At 35.8% G+C, this 18,056-nt stretch overlaps 1 protein-coding gene across 2 annotated transcripts; it reads left to right on the top strand.

Moving 5' to 3' along the window:
• Positions 1-941: 941 nt before the first annotated feature.
• On the top strand, positions 942-17,878 carry LOC139974696 (conserved oligomeric Golgi complex subunit 7-like). 2 transcript variants are annotated; one of them, XM_071982012.1, is made up of 24 exons: positions 942-1,098; positions 2,236-2,328; positions 2,881-2,925; positions 3,254-3,394; positions 3,646-3,735; positions 4,168-4,236; positions 4,709-4,744; positions 5,457-5,577; positions 5,997-6,079; positions 6,324-6,434; positions 6,931-7,083; positions 7,859-7,910; positions 8,518-8,645; positions 9,696-9,770; positions 10,262-10,327; positions 10,651-10,813; positions 11,147-11,270; positions 12,069-12,166; positions 12,336-12,466; positions 13,177-13,254; positions 13,460-13,574; positions 14,095-14,232; positions 14,768-14,858; positions 16,040-17,878. In XM_071982012.1, the coding sequence occupies exons 1-24, from the start codon at positions 1,096-1,098 to the stop codon at positions 16,116-16,118; spliced, it is 2,283 nt and encodes a 760-aa protein (XP_071838113.1). In that variant the 5' UTR covers positions 942-1,095; the 3' UTR covers positions 16,119-17,878. The 2 variants fall into 2 exon arrangements, with proteins under 2 accessions (XP_071838113.1, XP_071838112.1); XM_071982011.1 differs by having other exon boundaries at positions 12,063-12,166.
• Positions 17,879-18,056: the final 178 nt, after the last annotated feature.

The raw sequence follows: 18,056 nt of genomic DNA, 5'->3' as shown, positions 1-18,056 counted from the left end.
ACTTTTATCGTTACGACGAAGAGACGACGGCTAAACAATGTAAATTTTACTCCAAAGAATTATACATTCGAGATGAACTTTTCACATGAAAGACCAACCTTGGGTCATCCGTCATATACTTTATCGGGGTGCTTCAGAGATTAGACGCCATGAACCTCAATTGGAGCCCAGTCCCTGGTTATACTATGACCTTATATTTAAGATGCCTTGGGTTAAGACTAACCCTATCGATTCGGCTATTTGCGAATACCTATACATTACCGGTGTAGTGTAGGGAAGTATAGGATTTCATTGGATTTGGATTATTATAATATATTGCCGCTATTGTCATTACTTACCCCTCCCCTCCCCTCCCCCTCCCCCCATCCATGCCTAGTTGTACCGTCATTCCCATTGTTAAATGCCATGGGTTTTGCAATTTGCAACACAGTTCGTATTGTCTCAGGTACGGCCTAAATCTGCAGAGGGGTTGAAACGTTCATGTTGGTTCAAAAGATTTGAAAGAAATTCACTTTTTTCATCTAGCTCTTCGCTACACGGAAGAACATTGCGGACATTATCATCTGTCAGCAGTGCTTTTAGAAACCATATGAAGAAATGTCATCAGTGTGAATGAAAGATTACCATAGCCTGCCTCCTGAATGAAAACTATCCCTACATGTATTGTGTGACAGGACAACATCAATATACTAAAGTTTTTGTACTTTATCATGGTAAAACATTACTGTCTATTTTTATCAGCTGTGAAACACACTTTATAATTTAATTTCTTCTCATTTCATTCCTCAAAGAAGGTTACGAGTTTAACATATAAATAGCAACATTAAATAAGAAAAAAATATTAGTTTATGTCAGGTATGGTGTTAACTTAAAGTCTGACTTTTACAGTTTCAAACGGCATTCCTTAGTCGAATTTAGCTTTCGCAAAGTGTTTGAAAGTCTGAGCTGAAATGTAATATTGACGTTGCGTATGCATTCAATTTATTGAAAGTGCGAGTAACGTTGACAAGCGCTCCACATCATCAATGACATTATCATTCATTTCAACCTGAAAGGAAATGTAAATTTCTTCCCTAGCCCACTGCTGTGATCAATATGGTAAGTATGTCTTATTTGGAAGATAAACTGACCGGATTTCATGTTGCTCCTCGACATTTAGGTGTAGGTCTAACTTAAGTTCATGTAGGAACTCAAGTTGTGTGTGAATTGTCCAGTTCCGCTACACTGATCAACTACTCTAATATGATACTACCAACAGATTCTTGACTCTTTGGTTATTACCAAATGTCAATCGGTAATAGCATGGTGAGCCCAATCATGACGCACTTAAGACTTTGAACTTGCTGAATAAATTTCTCTTATGTCTTCATATCTAGCCTAGCCTTTGCAATATTGACAACATGCACACTTATTCTAAGTTAGGGTAAGAAATTACGACTAGGCCTAGGCTAGATATACATTTTTCACATTTTGAGAAAATTCTGGGCAATTTATGTGGCAGTTTCTTCACCAAAAATGGCAGCACACTGGGATGTATTACGATGAAATCTACTTGAAAAGAGCAGATTGCATCTGAAATTTACTTGGATGAACATTTGGAAAGAATTTTTTTTGGATACTATCATTTTTTTTTTACTATACCTACACAAATAACAGTCCAGCTAATTTAACAAAGCTAACACAAACAAAAGAAGTTACATTGATAGTGATGATTTGGGCATAGCTTTGCAAATGTACATCACCTCTTGGCACTACTTTTGTGCAAACCACATTTGGAGAATTGTTAGTGTTCTTCAAGTATGGCTTCAAATCAATGTGAGGCTGTTAAACAAGTTTTGAAATTTGGCTCTGTTAAATATTCATTTTATGTTGAGTTTGCCACTTGTACCGGGTGATACCGTACTCAACCCTTTCAGCAGAGATGAATTACCTCTAAAGGTATTCTGTTTCTTTAGCCTGAAAACATCACCTAGAGTGGTTAATTTTGGTTCAACCTTCCATTAAACAAGTCAAAAATTGACATCAGACTTGCTGGGAACCAACTTTTCTGTGTATGATTGTTCATTATTGTCTTTACAGTAAATATGTTTTAAGTAATAGATCCCTTAGTAAGGTTTTGACTATTCCATTTCTTAAGTAGAATGTTACAGAGTTGTAGATAAATTGTGACAATTAGTTATCGTGTATCATTAAAGAACAAACTTATGCAACCATCTTTTTGTTCTCCTCGAAAAGGACTTTTCAAAGTTTCTAGATGATAACTTTGATGTGAAAGACTGGGTTAATGCAGCATTCAAGGCCCAGAAGGACTCACCTGAACAAAAAGATGTAAGTGAACTTACCTGAACTTAACAAATAAACACTTCCTGATATTCTAGTAACTCAAAAAACATAATCAAAGCATTCATTTTCCTCATTTTCTAGTTTTAGCTATAGTGTTAAACATTTCCTTTCTTTTAAGGATCTCATATATACAAACAACCATTTAACTATTGCAACTGTACCTTTTGTTGAATATTGAAGTACTAAGGTTGCATAAGAACGAAAGAGAAAAAAAAAAAAGTAGCAGCCTTAAAATTCTAACAACAGGCTTTAGACCCAATAAATCAAAACCAATTACCTACCGGTTTGAATTGACAATGGTATAGAGCTAATTATATTATAGTTAGAATGGGATTTGAACCACCGGTGACCTCTGGGTTACAAGTCCAGAGGTCACTGGTACAAAGTCTGTTCTGGCCATGAAATTTCTCTGCTCTTTTCCATTGTCTTAAGTATTTCCCAGTCAATTTTCATTACTTATTGACTTGGTTTTAATTGAGTTCAATACTGTATAATGTATAGGAATCTTTTAACAGAATGTTGCTGTTTGTTCTACAGGCTCAGGCCGCTACGCTTGTGATGAAACTACAGCTGTTTATTCAGGTAAGTAACAACTAGCTTTAACTGAGTAATTCCTATAAGTAAGGGCATCAAACTTGTCTACCAAAGAACCTTTACATCATTGGCATTTCAGATATGTATTTCAGCAGGAATGTCGTTACACAAGAATCACCATAACATTCAGATATTCACAGATTATTCACAGAATATTCACAGATGTAATATTCACATAGAATTGGTTTGTTTTTATTATCAAAGTTTCTTCTTGTAAATTAGTTTTCCAATGGTCCCAAGGTTGATCTGAGTGTTGCCTCTTGTTCATTCTTATCTATTGAAGAGTGCTTTTATATATTGTGTTATCTCTTAACAGGAGGTGAATAATTCTCTTGAGGAAACCAGCCAACAGGCCTTACAGAATTTACCGAGAGTCCTTCGAGATGTGGAAGCTGTCAAGCAGGAAGCGCTGTTTCTGAAGGAACAAATGCAGTTAGTCAAAGCTGACATCAAAAAGGTGAATAAATTGGAAAGGAGCAGATAAAATAAATTATACGTAGTAGCAAATGTATTACAGGTAGTGATTGTGTACAAGATCATTAGAATCACAGAATTAAAAGATGTTTGTTTGGAAAAAAGAAAAACTTCTGTTGCTATGGGAAATCTACCAAGTTATAAAGAATTATTTTCTTTGGAAATTAGAACATTTGAGCGTTAAGGATGAAACCTAAATACAAGAATGATTGTTTTCAATTTTGTTTCTACCAGGTTGAGGAAGATACTTCTCACTCTATGAAGATGCTTTTAGAGGTTGATGTTGTCAAATCAAAGATGAAAGCTGCTTCTGATGCCCTTCAGGTGAGATGACTTTGTCTTCTAACTTGCAACCTCGCAACTTAACTCGCAACCTATTGGTCTCAAAGTTTTTTTTGGATTGATCACTAAATTGTTTCCATAAACCGCACAAAAACTGTTTACTGATCTGTTAAATTGTTTAGCTCAGATTATTAGGGAAATATTGGAAAACCTGACGTATGTTGCCCTTTACCTCATTGCTTGCAAGAAAACATTACTAGTCTAGCCAATGTAATACACAGATACAGAGTTTTCTTTATCTCACAATATCTTAATATTTATCAACATCAACTTGAAGTTAGCATACTGTTTTGACCATTTGTGCGAGAATGTACGTACCATCTTGGCAAGCTAGTCTGTTAGCAATGATCACGCTGAGCACCTCCTTATGCAACACCAAAAACTTTGAACTTTTCCTTGACCTGATTTCTCCAGGAAGCAGATAACTGGACAACTCTCATGGCTGATGTGGAGGAAGTGTTTCAAAGTCAAGACCCAACAGCAGTAAGTCTTATTGTTAACAGAGCAATAACTGTGACATGTATGAAGAAATGAAGTCCCACCATACAAAAGGAAGCAAAGAAGATTATAATTGAGTGCAAATTTTCTTTCCAGTGTATAAATATCTCATTTTTGTGTGTGTATCCTGTAGAATGGAAGATCTAAGAAAACTTCTCCAGTTTGCATAAATAAAAGTACTTAAATGCACTGGAATAGTTCATGAAGGAAATTTCATATGAAGAAACAAACCCAGAAAACCGAGTAAGCAAACAGAATAGTGTTCAAGATAATAATAATAATTATAATATCCATTTTTGTTTTCAGATGCAAAAGGCGAAGAAAGTGTGCATTCCTTGGAATTCTAACAATGTTTAGTATTTTGATGATGATATATTAAAGTATAAATGTGATTATTAAATATGGGTTATTGAATGTCTCTTAATCTAGTATTGTGTTTCTTATTTTTTCTTTGTAGATTGCAAACAAGTTGATTGCAATGCAGCACAGTCTGGTGAGTTTAAGCTAAATTGTAGGGTTTTGCATCACCATATAATGAAATTGGGATACTTATTCCTGGGCAACATAAATAAAAAAATGTAAATGTAAAGAAGAAAGTATTCATTTTTAGATTAACGTAAACTAACATTCTTAATTTTGATCCAAGTGACACAATAGATATTGTTTTGATTTTCCCCCAAATATTTCTCAAGTTTCAATCATGTCCTCTGGCTAGGTTATTATTACGTCTACAAAGTAAAAGTGCTTCCTACGATACTTTAAGCAGCATTAATTTTTTTAGAAGTGAAATTCCTCTCTTTGAAATTGATATTAAAGTAAATGGCCAACAAAATACTGATTGAGAAATTACAGACAAAGTTGAAAGATGCAAAGAAATTTGTAGGTATAATTGAATTTGAACCAGTGACGACAGTATTACATTTCCTGAGGTGCAATACCAACTCAGTTATCCACCCCCTTGTGGCTGCTGGTTGTCCTATATAGACATTTGTTTGCTGGGAGTCCTGCATCTGACTAGCGCAACCAGTTCAAATCCTGTTCCAGCCACAACATTTCATTGCCCCTTTTTAACTCTGAAAATGAACTCACTGAATTTAGCACACCTTAATAGCTGTATATTATTACAAAGTTAATGAAGTAAAACTTCCTGCAGGGCAGATACTTATCTAGTTGTTTCAGCTATATTTTTCATGATTATACTTCAGAGTATGCTGTCCCATTGCGGTGATTACGACGAGAGATGTCAACATTTAGAAACATTGAAGAACAGATTGGAGGCCATGGTCAGCCCCCAAATAGTTGCAGCTTTCACTACACATTCATTAGGTGAGTCTCTCCTATAGATTTAAGTCATCGCAACAAACAGTTTGAACTCGTTAGACCATTTGTTAGGTTTGCTGCCAACATTTCTCCACAAACGTTGCATAATTTGTATTCCTCTTTTTGCCAGGCAAGCTCTTGTATTTGTGAAGTGTATTTGAAATGTAATGAATGATCTGCAGTTATTCTAGGTGGCATGCCTCAATTAATTGCTCCATTGACACACTCAATGTTTCAATTTCCAAATGTCGTTAGAGCAGGGATAGAAGATTTGAACTGACATGTCCTACCCACCATATGATAGCTGATGACATGGACTGTAATAACATTTTCAAATTTACCCCACCAAGACATTGTTTTGACTTTGTAATGGCAGCCCAATTTTTCTCTAAATCCATTTTTTGGAAAACTTTCTTTCTTGATAGAACAAGCCCAGCAGTATGTGAAGATATTTACTGATATAGAAAGACTCTCACAGTTACGCAACTACTATCACAGATGTCATAAGGTATTTTTTGTTTAAACTTTGGGACATAACATTTTGAGAAGGTATTTATTAATATTAAACTCTGATAATTACTGTCAATGATTTATTTATCTGGCCTCATAAACAAGACTTTTCAGAGATAAGTTATTCAGAAGAAGATTTAAAATGTTAAAAAGTTAAAAAAAAATTAGAGTACCAGTGCCATAAATGGTGACTCATTGGTTTCCTCAATTGGGAGATGTTTTTCTGCTTGTTGTTTTTCAAGGGCACCCTTCAAGCTCAATGGCAGCAACTACAGCAAGATAGTCAACAGAAGCCACTTGTTGATTGGTTGCCGAACTTTACAGATAATCTAATATCCATCTGGCATCAAGAGGTAAGATTAAGGCTCCATCAGTTACCCTATGATATTTTGAGATATTATGGGGTTTGGGGGGTGGGATATTTTTGTGTGTTGGGGAAGAGGTGGGGGGGGGTTGTTCTGTGCCAAAAGAGACACAGCAGAATATTTTCTTCTGTTAAAGTTGTAATCTTCCTCAGTGTGATTATATTTCTTTGTTTGATATTGAGGTTGTATATAATTATGTTCCAGTATGTGGGAGGGTAGATTGGGTGAAAGAGATGGGAGTTGAGGGGAGAGATGGCTGTTACTGGTGGAAAAGATGGATTCCTTCTAAAACTAACTTGTATGATATTAACATACACACAAAGCCTTTGACATTTATAGGAGTGATAGATAGCTCTATGAACTTTTCATGTGCAATATCGAGTAGTTTTGAAGTTTTTGAAATGGGAAACTTGATCTGTTAGCTCAATGAAGTGCTTTATTGGTTGGTTCATATATGTTTTTTGTAATTTTCCTTTAATTTCAGATAAAGTGGTGCGAGCAGGTATTCCCTGATCCTGTGGAGGTGGTCTCCGAGCTTCTAACTCAAACAATTAACGGTCTACAACCTTCGTTACCGTCTCTGATTGATACAGCTCTCCAGGGAAACCCCCTGCCAGTCCTACTAGAGATAAGACAGGTATTACTCATACTGTCAAACATATGCAAAATATGACAGCTTGGAATGCTTAGATGCATTTCCACACTTTTCCTTAAATCACTTTATCAGGATATAAACAGCTGGAGTGAGGTGTTTGTTTTTAAAGTGTAGTAAACCTTAAATTGCCATATTTATGATAGTGCATTCACTAACTTTTATGTTAAGAGAATGTTTCTTCATATTAAAGGCATCCTCACATGCTACAGAGATGTGCTGAAACAGTTCTTTGCTCTGGAATTTCTTGACTCAGTTGGGTTGTTTATATGGTGAGGCACAGAGTTGCTTATATTGCTAACAGTAGTGGGAGTGGACATGTTTGGGAGATTGACTTTGTCATTTGTCATATTACAATACTAAAGTAATTTCTGGGATGCAAGGGTGTAAGGAAGTAATATAACTTGACAAGTACCATTCACTGCTCTGGACACTTGGTCACCACTGTCCTTTGAGTATCACATAAAATACGCAGAAATGAAGATACGATAAGCACCTCTGTGCTTATCGTATAGATGGATTTCTTGAACATGGTGTCAGCTGTGGGAATTAACATTTTTCTGAGTCATCACTGTTGGTGATTGGTTGCTGTAGTATATAACCAATTGTTATTGAAGTGTTATATGTAGGAGACATGGTTGACCTCAAATACACATGATCATGCACATTTCCACTGTCCTGCATGGTGTCAGAGGTGGGATTTCAATTTCTCAGCTATATCAATAGTGATAGTTTACTCCTTCTCTTTCTTTATGCACAGATTCTTCAGAGGTTTCTGAAGTCGTTAGAGAATGCTGCACAGAGTGTCACAGGTGAGTTCTCTGTTTAAATTGATGTTTCTCCCAGTCATGTATCTATACAGTCAGTCTTCACCTTTGTGTATCATGTATACTATTGTAATAATTTATACTCTAAACCAGTTAAAAGATGCTTACATCTGGAGTGTAGCATTAGACTGCTAATATTTTAACAGGGTTTGCAAGTGAACCAAAGCAATGTATTCAATTTTTGAATTGCAAACTTTTCCATATTGATTTAAATTGTTAATGACTTTCTCATTGTGACAACCATTTGATATTAACCAAGTAGGTCTCTTAGTTAGATTGATAGGTATCCAGGTATGATGCTTGGTAGTAAAGATTGGCACAGAGCTACAACTCAACTTTAAACTTTTCAATAGTCACATGGAAGCTCAACGAAAAATACAGATTAAAATGGAATCAAATTATTTTTTTGATGATGATATGAAAAATAAACCTAAGCAGTTTATCCAATGAACTGGAATGGTATGAAAGTCGGATCTGACAAAATATTCAAATTCAGTTCAAATTGTTGCCTTATAAACTTTTTATGTGAATTTTGATGTAAACTTGGTCATCTCTGTTTCAGAACTTGATAATTTTTGTCTCCTCCTCACAGATTCCCTCGGGAAGAGTCACTTCTTTAAGCTGGTCCAGGCAGTCAATGCTCCTTTAATTCCTCACCTTCTCCTGTATGGTCAACTGGAGGAGGAACATCTCGTCCAGGAATTCACCGGCATTCAAATGGTATCGTGCAAACTTGTGCAATTTTAAATTTCTCCTTGTAAAAGGTATTAAGTTCTAGTGATGAGCAGATGGAAAAATTGAGAAAAAGGGCTGATATTAACCGCCCCATTTTGAAAGAGCAAAAAAAAAATTATTGGCTAGGGTAGGATTAAATCAAGTAACTTCGGGAATGCAGGACCCGTCCTCTACAAAGTGGGTTAATTAGACCTTCTGTTGGTGGGGATACTTATGAAACCATTTCTTTGCACTTGCCAAAACTAATTTTTAGATCCGAACTGTGGTGCAACTAAAAGTAGTTCATGGAGATTTGACTTCTGTTCTTATCCATACTTCTTCAATATTTACTCAAAAAACTTAAAAGAGACAAAATTCATCCATCATTATTGGTCTATTTGAAAGAGGTAGGTGACATGAACAACATCTCCAATCAGATAAGAAACATCTTAATCCATCTAGAAGATATCACAGATTTAATAATGTGTTGTCACACATATAGAGTGATGACTTGATCAAGTCTAAATATGATATCATTGAGCAAAAGTTTCTTGCAATGTTTAGATGGGTTTTACAAATGCTGAATCTAACATATCAAAGCCCTTTACATTACCTACTGATGGCATCGGTTTGAATGTCAAAACTGTTTACGATTCTACCTTGAAAATATGAAAAGACAAACAAAGAGATTGTTAAAGGGTTCAGATCCTTGGCTTTGTGACATCACAGATTTAAAACGTGACATCACAGATTTAGAAAGTGACATCACAGATTTAAAAAGTGACAACTCCCATACATTACATGACTTGTAAAATAGGATATGTCTCAACTAGAGAAGTTGATGGGGAATGGGGGGGGGGGGGAGTTGTTGTTTGTAAGGATCTCAATCATATAAACTCAAGATGATGCTGGGGTGTGTGACCCCTTTAAGTTTTTGGTGAAGAGTCAAGGGAGGTTTGTCTTTAGTTTTGTGAGAAATAACATGAGGTGGACCTTAGTTTTATTCGGTCAAGCCTATTCATCATGTGATGGTTTCCTCTTCTTTTCGTTTTGTAGGAGAGACGAGATTTAATAGACTGTGCTCAGCTGCTGTCTGATTCTGTTGGTAAACTCTTTAAACTTGCAAATGAGGTAAACTTCTTTCCTAAGTTTGATATGTATGTACCTATCAAAATATTGCATCAAGGTTAATTGTGTTTATATTAAAGAAAAATTAAGACAGAAAATAAGAAGATAGATAGATTGTGAGTGATTTTGCTCATTATGTGCAAAGTTATCAAAAACGTGGAAAAGAAAGGGTAACATGTAAACTAATAACACAAGAATGCAAAAATCAGTATTTTATTAAGATGAAAAGCTTGCATTCCAAGAAAAAGGAATTGACTGTATCTGAAAATAGTTATGGAAAAGTTGAAAGCAAAAGTTAAAGATATCCACTGTGCTTGCAATAATGTGATATTACATAGTAAACTTAAGTGATTTTGCATGGTAACTAATGCGATTTTACATGGTAAACTAATTTTAGTTTACATGATAAACCTTCACATCAATTAACATGGATTTATCTCTCAGGTTGTCATGGTGATAGTCTGCATATTTTCTGTCTTCCATTTTGTTTACAGGCTTTAGAAAGATGTACATCTCTCACAGATGGATTGGGGTCATGTGGATTACAAAGCGCCCTCAAGGTATCCGATATAGTTCCTTTACTCTTATTACCATTATTTTGTTTTCTAAGAGTTTGAAAAGCCATATATAACATTTACACATTCATAGATGCATGTGTTTACCCTAACTAATGTATAAGTTAAATGTCCCTTACTAAGTCAGAGTGAGGGGAGGGTAGGTGGGAGGCATGCCATTGGAACATTGTCACACTGTTACAGGAATGTCACCGTACGGATATCTTGCATACCGTTTGTGCTTGCTATGGACCTTGTCCTTAGCATTAGTCGATTCCGTCTTTTTTTTTTTTTGATCATCATGTTTGGTAGTTTTATTGACTTCACAGAGCTTGTTTCATGCATACTGCGAAAGATTTACATCAGCACTGGATCTGCTTGCGAACATTCACGAACAGGAGACGTCCAAAGACGTGGCTTCACCAAGCGAGGGCGCTCTAGGAGAAGACTGGACAAAATTCCAACATGCTTTAAAAATCATTCAGGCTTGTGGTACGAAACTATAACTAAGTATTACCAATTGACCATCATGTATAGTAGCTTGGTTTGGTTGCCTTTTTTTGGGGTTGGAGGGAGGTAAAAGAGGAGTGTGGAATTTGGGGAAGGGGGAGGGCAGGGCCATGAGTAGTTGGTTGTTGGGAGGTGTGAAATAGAGGTGAGGAAGGCACATTCAAGCCAGTGTACCAGTGTATGCAGGGAATGTAATTCTCAACAGCCAAGGAAACCTAAATATGTGCTGACTAAACAGTACACAATGTATGGACTCATGTAGATTGGAAACTACCTTTGTTTTTACTGTCCATTTTAATCTTTCTCATTTCTCAGGTGAGCTAATACTGCAGTGTGAGGAATTTGATCTTCATCTGAGTAGTACATTGTTGCATGCTGCCACCACTCATAATATCCAGCCTATGTCTCCATCTGCTTTAGCTCCAATGTCACCAAGAAGGTAAGAGGTTATATATAATAACAATAGTAATAATAGTAATGATAATCACAATAATAATAATAAAAATGATAATTATAATAATAATAACAATAATGATAATGATAATGATAATGATAATGATAATAGTAATAATAATAATAATAATAATAATAATAATAATAATAATAATAATAATGTTAGTAATAGAAAATAAAAAAAAAATAAAAAAATAATAATAGAGACAGACACAGCGATATATCTGATATTTTAATGACCCAATCAGCTATTCTAACATTGATCCAGTATGCTTCCTGGCCTGTATTGATTTATGAGAGAATCTTGTCTACAGACAGACAGGCAGTTAAAGAAATATATATATATATTAAGGATATGCTGACAGAGAGTCAGATCGCAAAAATGTTTATATCAGATGCAGCTAAAATAAATAAACTTAATTCTATCTTATCTTGGTGATGTATACCTTAAGAATTTTCTAAAACATTATATCCTTGTGCTCATTTGTTGTGGATGGGCTGGCTAGCATTAGAGGGAAGGTGTCAAGATTTCAAATGAAAGATGGCACGTTCTGGTAGTAGGATCGTCCTTGAATGTTAGAATATTTAGCTTGCATTTCAATGTTAATTTGTAGGTGAAGGAAGACACATTTATTGAATTAAAATTCCATATTTGATGGAATAAGGGATTTCATTTGTTTTTAATTAGTCTATCAATAGGAAGAAGGGCCTCCTAGAATGTCATGATTTAACAAGACATTTGAATCTGTTTATCCTGTTTTCTCTCTCTCTCATCTAGCCACAGTTCCATTTCAAATCCGTTCAAGGAATTTAATTATCTGGCTGAGAATGACAGCGGGCAGTACTCCAAGTTTGTAAAGTTATACACTTTACTCAGCCAAGGTTGGTACAGTCCTTAATGTAGAAATCAAAGTTAAAATACTATCAACTATCTACGTCATGTTCTTCTTCAAATTTATGTTTATATTATAATTTTTACTGTATTCATGTACTCAAGGAGATTTACTTGATGATAATATCTTTTTTCTCTCCAATAATATATTTCCTGTAGATGAGAGTTCCTTCCAGCTACAGTCCTCCATGGATGAAATAGCAAGGGTCAATGAACTCGCACACAAGTTGGCTTTTGGAATTGTTTTCAACCAGCTGAATAAGCAGTTAGCTGAAGTACCTTTAATGGAGGTACGGTCATGTCATCTGTCATTCTTGAATTTGGGGGGGGGGAGGGGGAACATGTGTGGGTGGGGGAGGGGTGCTAATTCTGATATTATGTGTGGTCAGTATTCATAAAGTAACCATAACAAAGTCCTTGGTGTTCCAATTGCATGCAATTTAATAGTGCAACAGTAATGTTATGATTGGTTTATTCAAAGAAATATAAATATTCATGGTGCAGACGATGTGGCCTTTGTTGATGTTTCGCTGATGATCTCATTAAGTATTCCAAGCAAACTGCTTTAATTTTGGGAAGGAGGGGTGGGTTTGTGGGTGGGGTATTGGGGGCGAGCTCTTAGCGTATGAGCATTACTACCTTAGTTTCTTAGTTTATTTTACAGGGCTTAGTGAGTTATGATGCACCTGAAGAGTCTATGCTGCTGATTTCATCATGTTAAATTAATTTTTACAGCACTTATTTGGTACATTCTTTTATGATATCATTGTTTTATTCAGTGCTTGTGGTTTACTCCTGGTCAATCATCCTAGTCAGCCCGGTAATGGTTTGAATTTTTAACCTTCAAGGGGCTATATCAGCTCCCAATTAAATTTATCAACGATTAGATGCACTTTGAGGCTTTGCATGATCAAATGTTTGAAATGAAGGCAAATTTTCATTTCAAAAATTAGATTGGAAACGGAAGGTTGTCATCTTTTGAGATCTGTTTATCTTGCAGGTCTGGCGATCAGCTGGAGGGATGCTCTCTGCTGAATTACCAACATTTAGTCTTTCACCTCAGGAATACATCACAAAGGTAAAAATTGTTGACTTTATAATGCATTTGTCCCTAATTGGACTAGAATTACTGATTTCTCCTCTAAGTTAACTCTATGAACTGTAATAATCAAATATGTTATTAATCACATACTGCTTTAAGTATGACTCAACCGATCTAGGTATGATACTTTCATTACCGATTAAAGTTAATCTCTCATAAAGTGTTCATTCTTACACATCAGATTGGTCAGTATGTGATGACGTTACCACAGCAACTAGAGCCTTTCACATCTCAGGATAACCCAATGTTAGATAAAGCCATGGAAACTGGACGCCTACCTTACCCCCCTGAACCAGGTATGTGCCATTCTATCCTGTGGGAGAGACCAGTATTGATGGTTCAGTGAAAAACTTAATTTTCTGCTCTGGAAGTATTCTTCAAAGTTTCTTAAGTTATATGTTAACAAGCAGGCCAAATTGTAAGAAATTGAGGGTAGGGGGAGTGGGGGGGGTGTAGGGGGATGGTTGAAGGAATTTCAATGTTTGATGATCTGCTCCAAAGTTTCTTGCAGTTAAAATTGTGATGGTTCATTACTGAAACATTTATAGAAAGGTCATTGTTTATCAAAACATCAAACTGGCACCAGGAATCGAAGGAATTACGACATGATTCTTCAGAGACTTGCAGATGAAACAAACAACTTTATACATTTTTATCACAGTAATGTATAAGTATATGGCTTTACTGGAGTACCGTAAACTTCCTACCCAATTGGAAAGTACATCTTAAATTCCACAAATCTCTCTCTGATGTAAGATATAACAGTTTGAAAAGTTATATTCTTAATTCTGTTTCACTATTTGCACTGATTCCCAGGATCCCCGGAAGTAGAACATCTAGCAGACCACTGGCTAGGTTCAGTTGCCAGGGGAACCATGCACAGCTACGTGGAAGCCATTTTGAAAATTCCAGAAATTTCTCCCCATGCGACAAGACAGCTTGGTACAGACATAGGTAAGGGACATTTGATGTGAAATTTGAAGTTATTTGGTTTAAAACTTCAGTATGAATTGAAAAGAAACATGCCGCAGTTTAGACTTTAAGAAAGCTTATAGCAGTCTCGTGCTCTTCAGCCATGATCCATTACTTCTTAGCTACAGTCATTAGTGATAAATTGTCATGTTTTGTAGGAATTCTGAAGACTGATTGTTTGTTTCATATAATTTGCACTCACTGGTTTCTTTAGTTTAAACATGTGCTGGTAAACAAGGTTTATCCAGAATCTTTACCCGTAATGTTTAGACTAGGCCAATGGTGGATCTGCATAGGAATTTTGCAAAGAAGTACCGAAATTTGTGGAAAATACATCAAGACATCTAGGAAAAAGAAACTGACATTTTCAAGGTATTAAAGGTTGTAGCATTTCACCATAATGTAGCAAGCTAAAAGCAATGCTTTTTGTGGTTTGTGAAGTACAGGAATATATTATAAAGGAAAGTAAATCAGTTAAAACCATTTAGAAAAACCGTTTTAATCCTTTTTCCCCCAGATTATCTATGTAATGTTGTGGAAGCATTAGAAATTTCAGCCTCACCATCTTTAAGACACATTGAAAAACTTTTGAAGATTCCTTTATCAGAGTGAGTTGGTTTACATGTATTATTATAAGTTCCATGTGTCATGTATTTTGGAGTGCACAGGATTTCAAAGGTTTGGGGGGGACTCTAAATTTCCACAAATGATTTATGTAGGGATGTCAACATTAATGGAAAGCCAAGAGACAATGAACAGATTTTTTAAAGGAAAAGGTGTGGTCTTGAGGTTGTTGTAGCCAAGTGGGGGGGGGGGGGGTGAGAGGGGGATCTGGGCTTCTTAGCCCAGATGAACCTTAAACATGTAACATCTAATGTTACATTCTGAGGCATATTGAAATGATTAGGTCTATAAATAGGCCTTGAGGTTGAACTAACAAATACTCTTTGGGGTTTCAAATTCTTCCCCGGCTGAATGCTAAAAATCCCCTGACTGAGTCATATCCCCTTTACTGCCACCAATGTTTGACTCGTAAACTTGTTAACATTTATGTGCAAACAGCAAAACGTCCATGGCTTGATACATTTGCACCAAAAAAGAAGATTTTTAATTGTTTAATTATACACATTATTAATAATATTAATATAATATTAATATTAATATAGATAAACACGCATGGCAATCTAGATTACTGACTCGACTATTCGAGCTTTGTTTCAAATAAAATAAAAAGTCAACATTTGAAATTTTTCACTCTGCTCTTTACGTGTGATACCATAATACCGACATGAAACAGTGTCTGATCAACAGATTGTCTGAATGACATGAAATTAAGTTAGTAGGTGATCATTAACCAGTATTTTAATGCAAAATTAGGTGTTAGGTTACTGCTGAATCAAAGCAAAATCTGAGCAGTGTATCGAAACCATAATAAGAAAATAGTATACAGTCCTTATAAAGTGCAAAACACATTAAAAACATCTTGATGTGCTGGGGAAAAAAACACAGAACCCCCCCCCCCCCAAAGAAAACTCAGACAAAAATACACAACTGAAAAAACCATGACTTACTTTTATTTTTGTGGACATCTTTGATAGTACAGTCTCAGATATTTCTCCTGATGTTGCGTCCAGAGTACAACACTATCACACGACTACTATTCATTTTCACCTGTGTATCTCCAAACTTTGGAACAAGGGAATTTATCTTATTATGTATTTAAAGTCCCTGTAAATTTATGGAAGAAAAATTGAATTTGGTATCATTTGTCTTTGTTTTCCTCCTCCAGTTACGGGGAAGTTCGTGGGACAATACCTGACCGATTTGTGCATGCTGTTGGAGCTATGAGAAGTAGCCAGGAGTCTTAAGAGGCAGGAAATGTTTGTATATTGGAGTTGCTAAGTATCTATCTATTTTTCTGCTCACTATTCAAAAATATGTGGGTTACAAACTGAAAGTGCATTTTATGTAACAAGTTTTCCAGTTTTCCCAAACATGCCTATCATTGTTTTGCAATGAGTCATAGAACTGTGTATATTACATGGCTATAAAGCTTCAATAATTTTGAGACTTGTAGAAGGGAAAAAGAACATTAAAATTTGAGAAAAGAGCTTATTTTATGATATTTATTTTATTAACTTGTATATGATATTTCAACTGCCCAGGTGTGGTTTACAAAACCCAAGTCCTATAAACAAAGTCAAACAAAAGTTAAGGACCTTGTGTGGAATTTTGTTCATATTGTTCATGGTGGCATTAATAAATGTCTACTTCTGACTGGTTCTAGCTGATATATGAATCATGCTTACACTGATAAATGCTTACCAATGTTTGCTACCAATTGAACAGTTTACAGGGAAATCAAGCATTGATTAGCAAGTGTGCTAGGCACAGTACTTATTACTAACGTAATGGGTAAGTTAAGCTTGAAAGTTCTGTAATTTCCCAGCTGCAAAATGTGGCCAGGAATAGAATTACCTTAATACCTTGGACATCAGACATGAGTAGCATCCAGGTGGGTTTATAAAAACTTTCTTGAGAAATGGCCAAATTGGTTAGACAAATCCAGTGTCCAGACGAAAAACTTTGTGGTTTGTGATTTATCCCTCTAGATCAGGGTTGTCCAACCTACGGCCCGCGGGCCACAGTCCAGCCCGCCGCAGGGTTGGGTCCGGCCCGCCATAGATGCTCTACGGTGTGAAATTTAGTGAGCAGATTTATTGATAAGAATTTGAAGCTATATAATCAATCATTCGAACCTTCTGGGTCCAAAAAACTGCATACAGGTCAGTTTGTGTGACACTCTCTCAGCGGAGGGGAGGGGGGGGGGTGCCGGCTGGCTATATTCATCTGTTTTATCAGGAAGGAAAATAAATCAGTGCGCTCTGAGCGCAGTGCTCACATTTTGTTGCCTTGGGCTTTGCGCAAAAAATCGAGCGTAGGGTTCATGCGGCCCCTCCTTCATCATAATCATTCCATGTGGCCCTCCTCTGCAAAAGGTTGGACAACCCTGCTCTAGATATGCAATTATGAACAGAGAAAGGCAAATTGTGAATAGTAACTAAAATACTTCAACAATTTTAGACCTGATCTTAGCATCTGCAAATCTGACACCGCCAAAATCAAGTTTGATTCCATGAAGGAGAGGGGACACTCTAATAAGACCAATCTAACAGGCCATAAAGACTTCTTCGAATAATATAAAAGTAACCCTAACCAGGAAGATCCTAAGTTTAGTCAGTTGGAAATGAACTTCTTTTGGTGACTTGGAAGTCTGTGAGTCCGCATCTTGTATCAGATGGTATTTAAGATGTAGTTTTTATTGTCAGCGATACACTTCTACAATTTACATTGTACTTTTTACCACTCTTAATTTTTCATATTTTGAGAGACTTATTAACCTTTGCTCATTGCACTTTCTACTAGCAGAGAACACTCATATCTAGGGTGTTGGGAGTGAGGGGGGGGGGCGAGGGAGAATGGTGGAAATGCCAAGGCTGCATAATTATGGTATATTAAGGAAATTATCATGAAAAAGGTTATTAATGATATGAAGTGATATCATTTGTTGATTTATGATAACTGATTAAAGAAAAGTGATTTATGATGAGTAAAATGGTCAATTCGATGTATATGTTATCTGTTGCATTTTCTGATGTTCTTCTGTAGTAAAGGTCATTTCATTTAATGGAGTATATTAAGTGAAATTAAGTACACGTTTCTAGAAGTTTGATTATCAACAGTGATAAGATTGCTATCACTTTGGGAGACTTGTAACAAATTATTTCAACTAACACCAATTAAAC

The sequence above is a fragment of the Apostichopus japonicus genome, chromosome 10 (assembly GCF_037975245.1).
Source record: "Apostichopus japonicus isolate 1M-3 chromosome 10, ASM3797524v1, whole genome shotgun sequence".
In the NCBI taxonomy this organism is placed as follows: Eukaryota; Metazoa; Echinodermata; class Holothuroidea; order Aspidochirotida; family Stichopodidae; genus Apostichopus; species Apostichopus japonicus.
The sequence above is the reverse complement of the archived record's forward strand: the minus strand, read 5'-3'. Positions and strand labels throughout refer to the sequence as shown.

Excerpts from the sequence above, each read along its gene's own strand:
- LOC139974696 (XM_071982011.1), top strand. Across the intron at positions 5,578-5,996 it reads TTTCACTACACATTCATTAG|AACAAGCCCAGCAGTATGTG; the intron begins GTGAGTCTCTCC and ends CTTTCTTGATAG. Across the intron at positions 9,771-10,261 it reads TCTTTAAACTTGCAAATGAG|GCTTTAGAAAGATGTACATC; the intron begins GTAAACTTCTTT and ends TTTTGTTTACAG.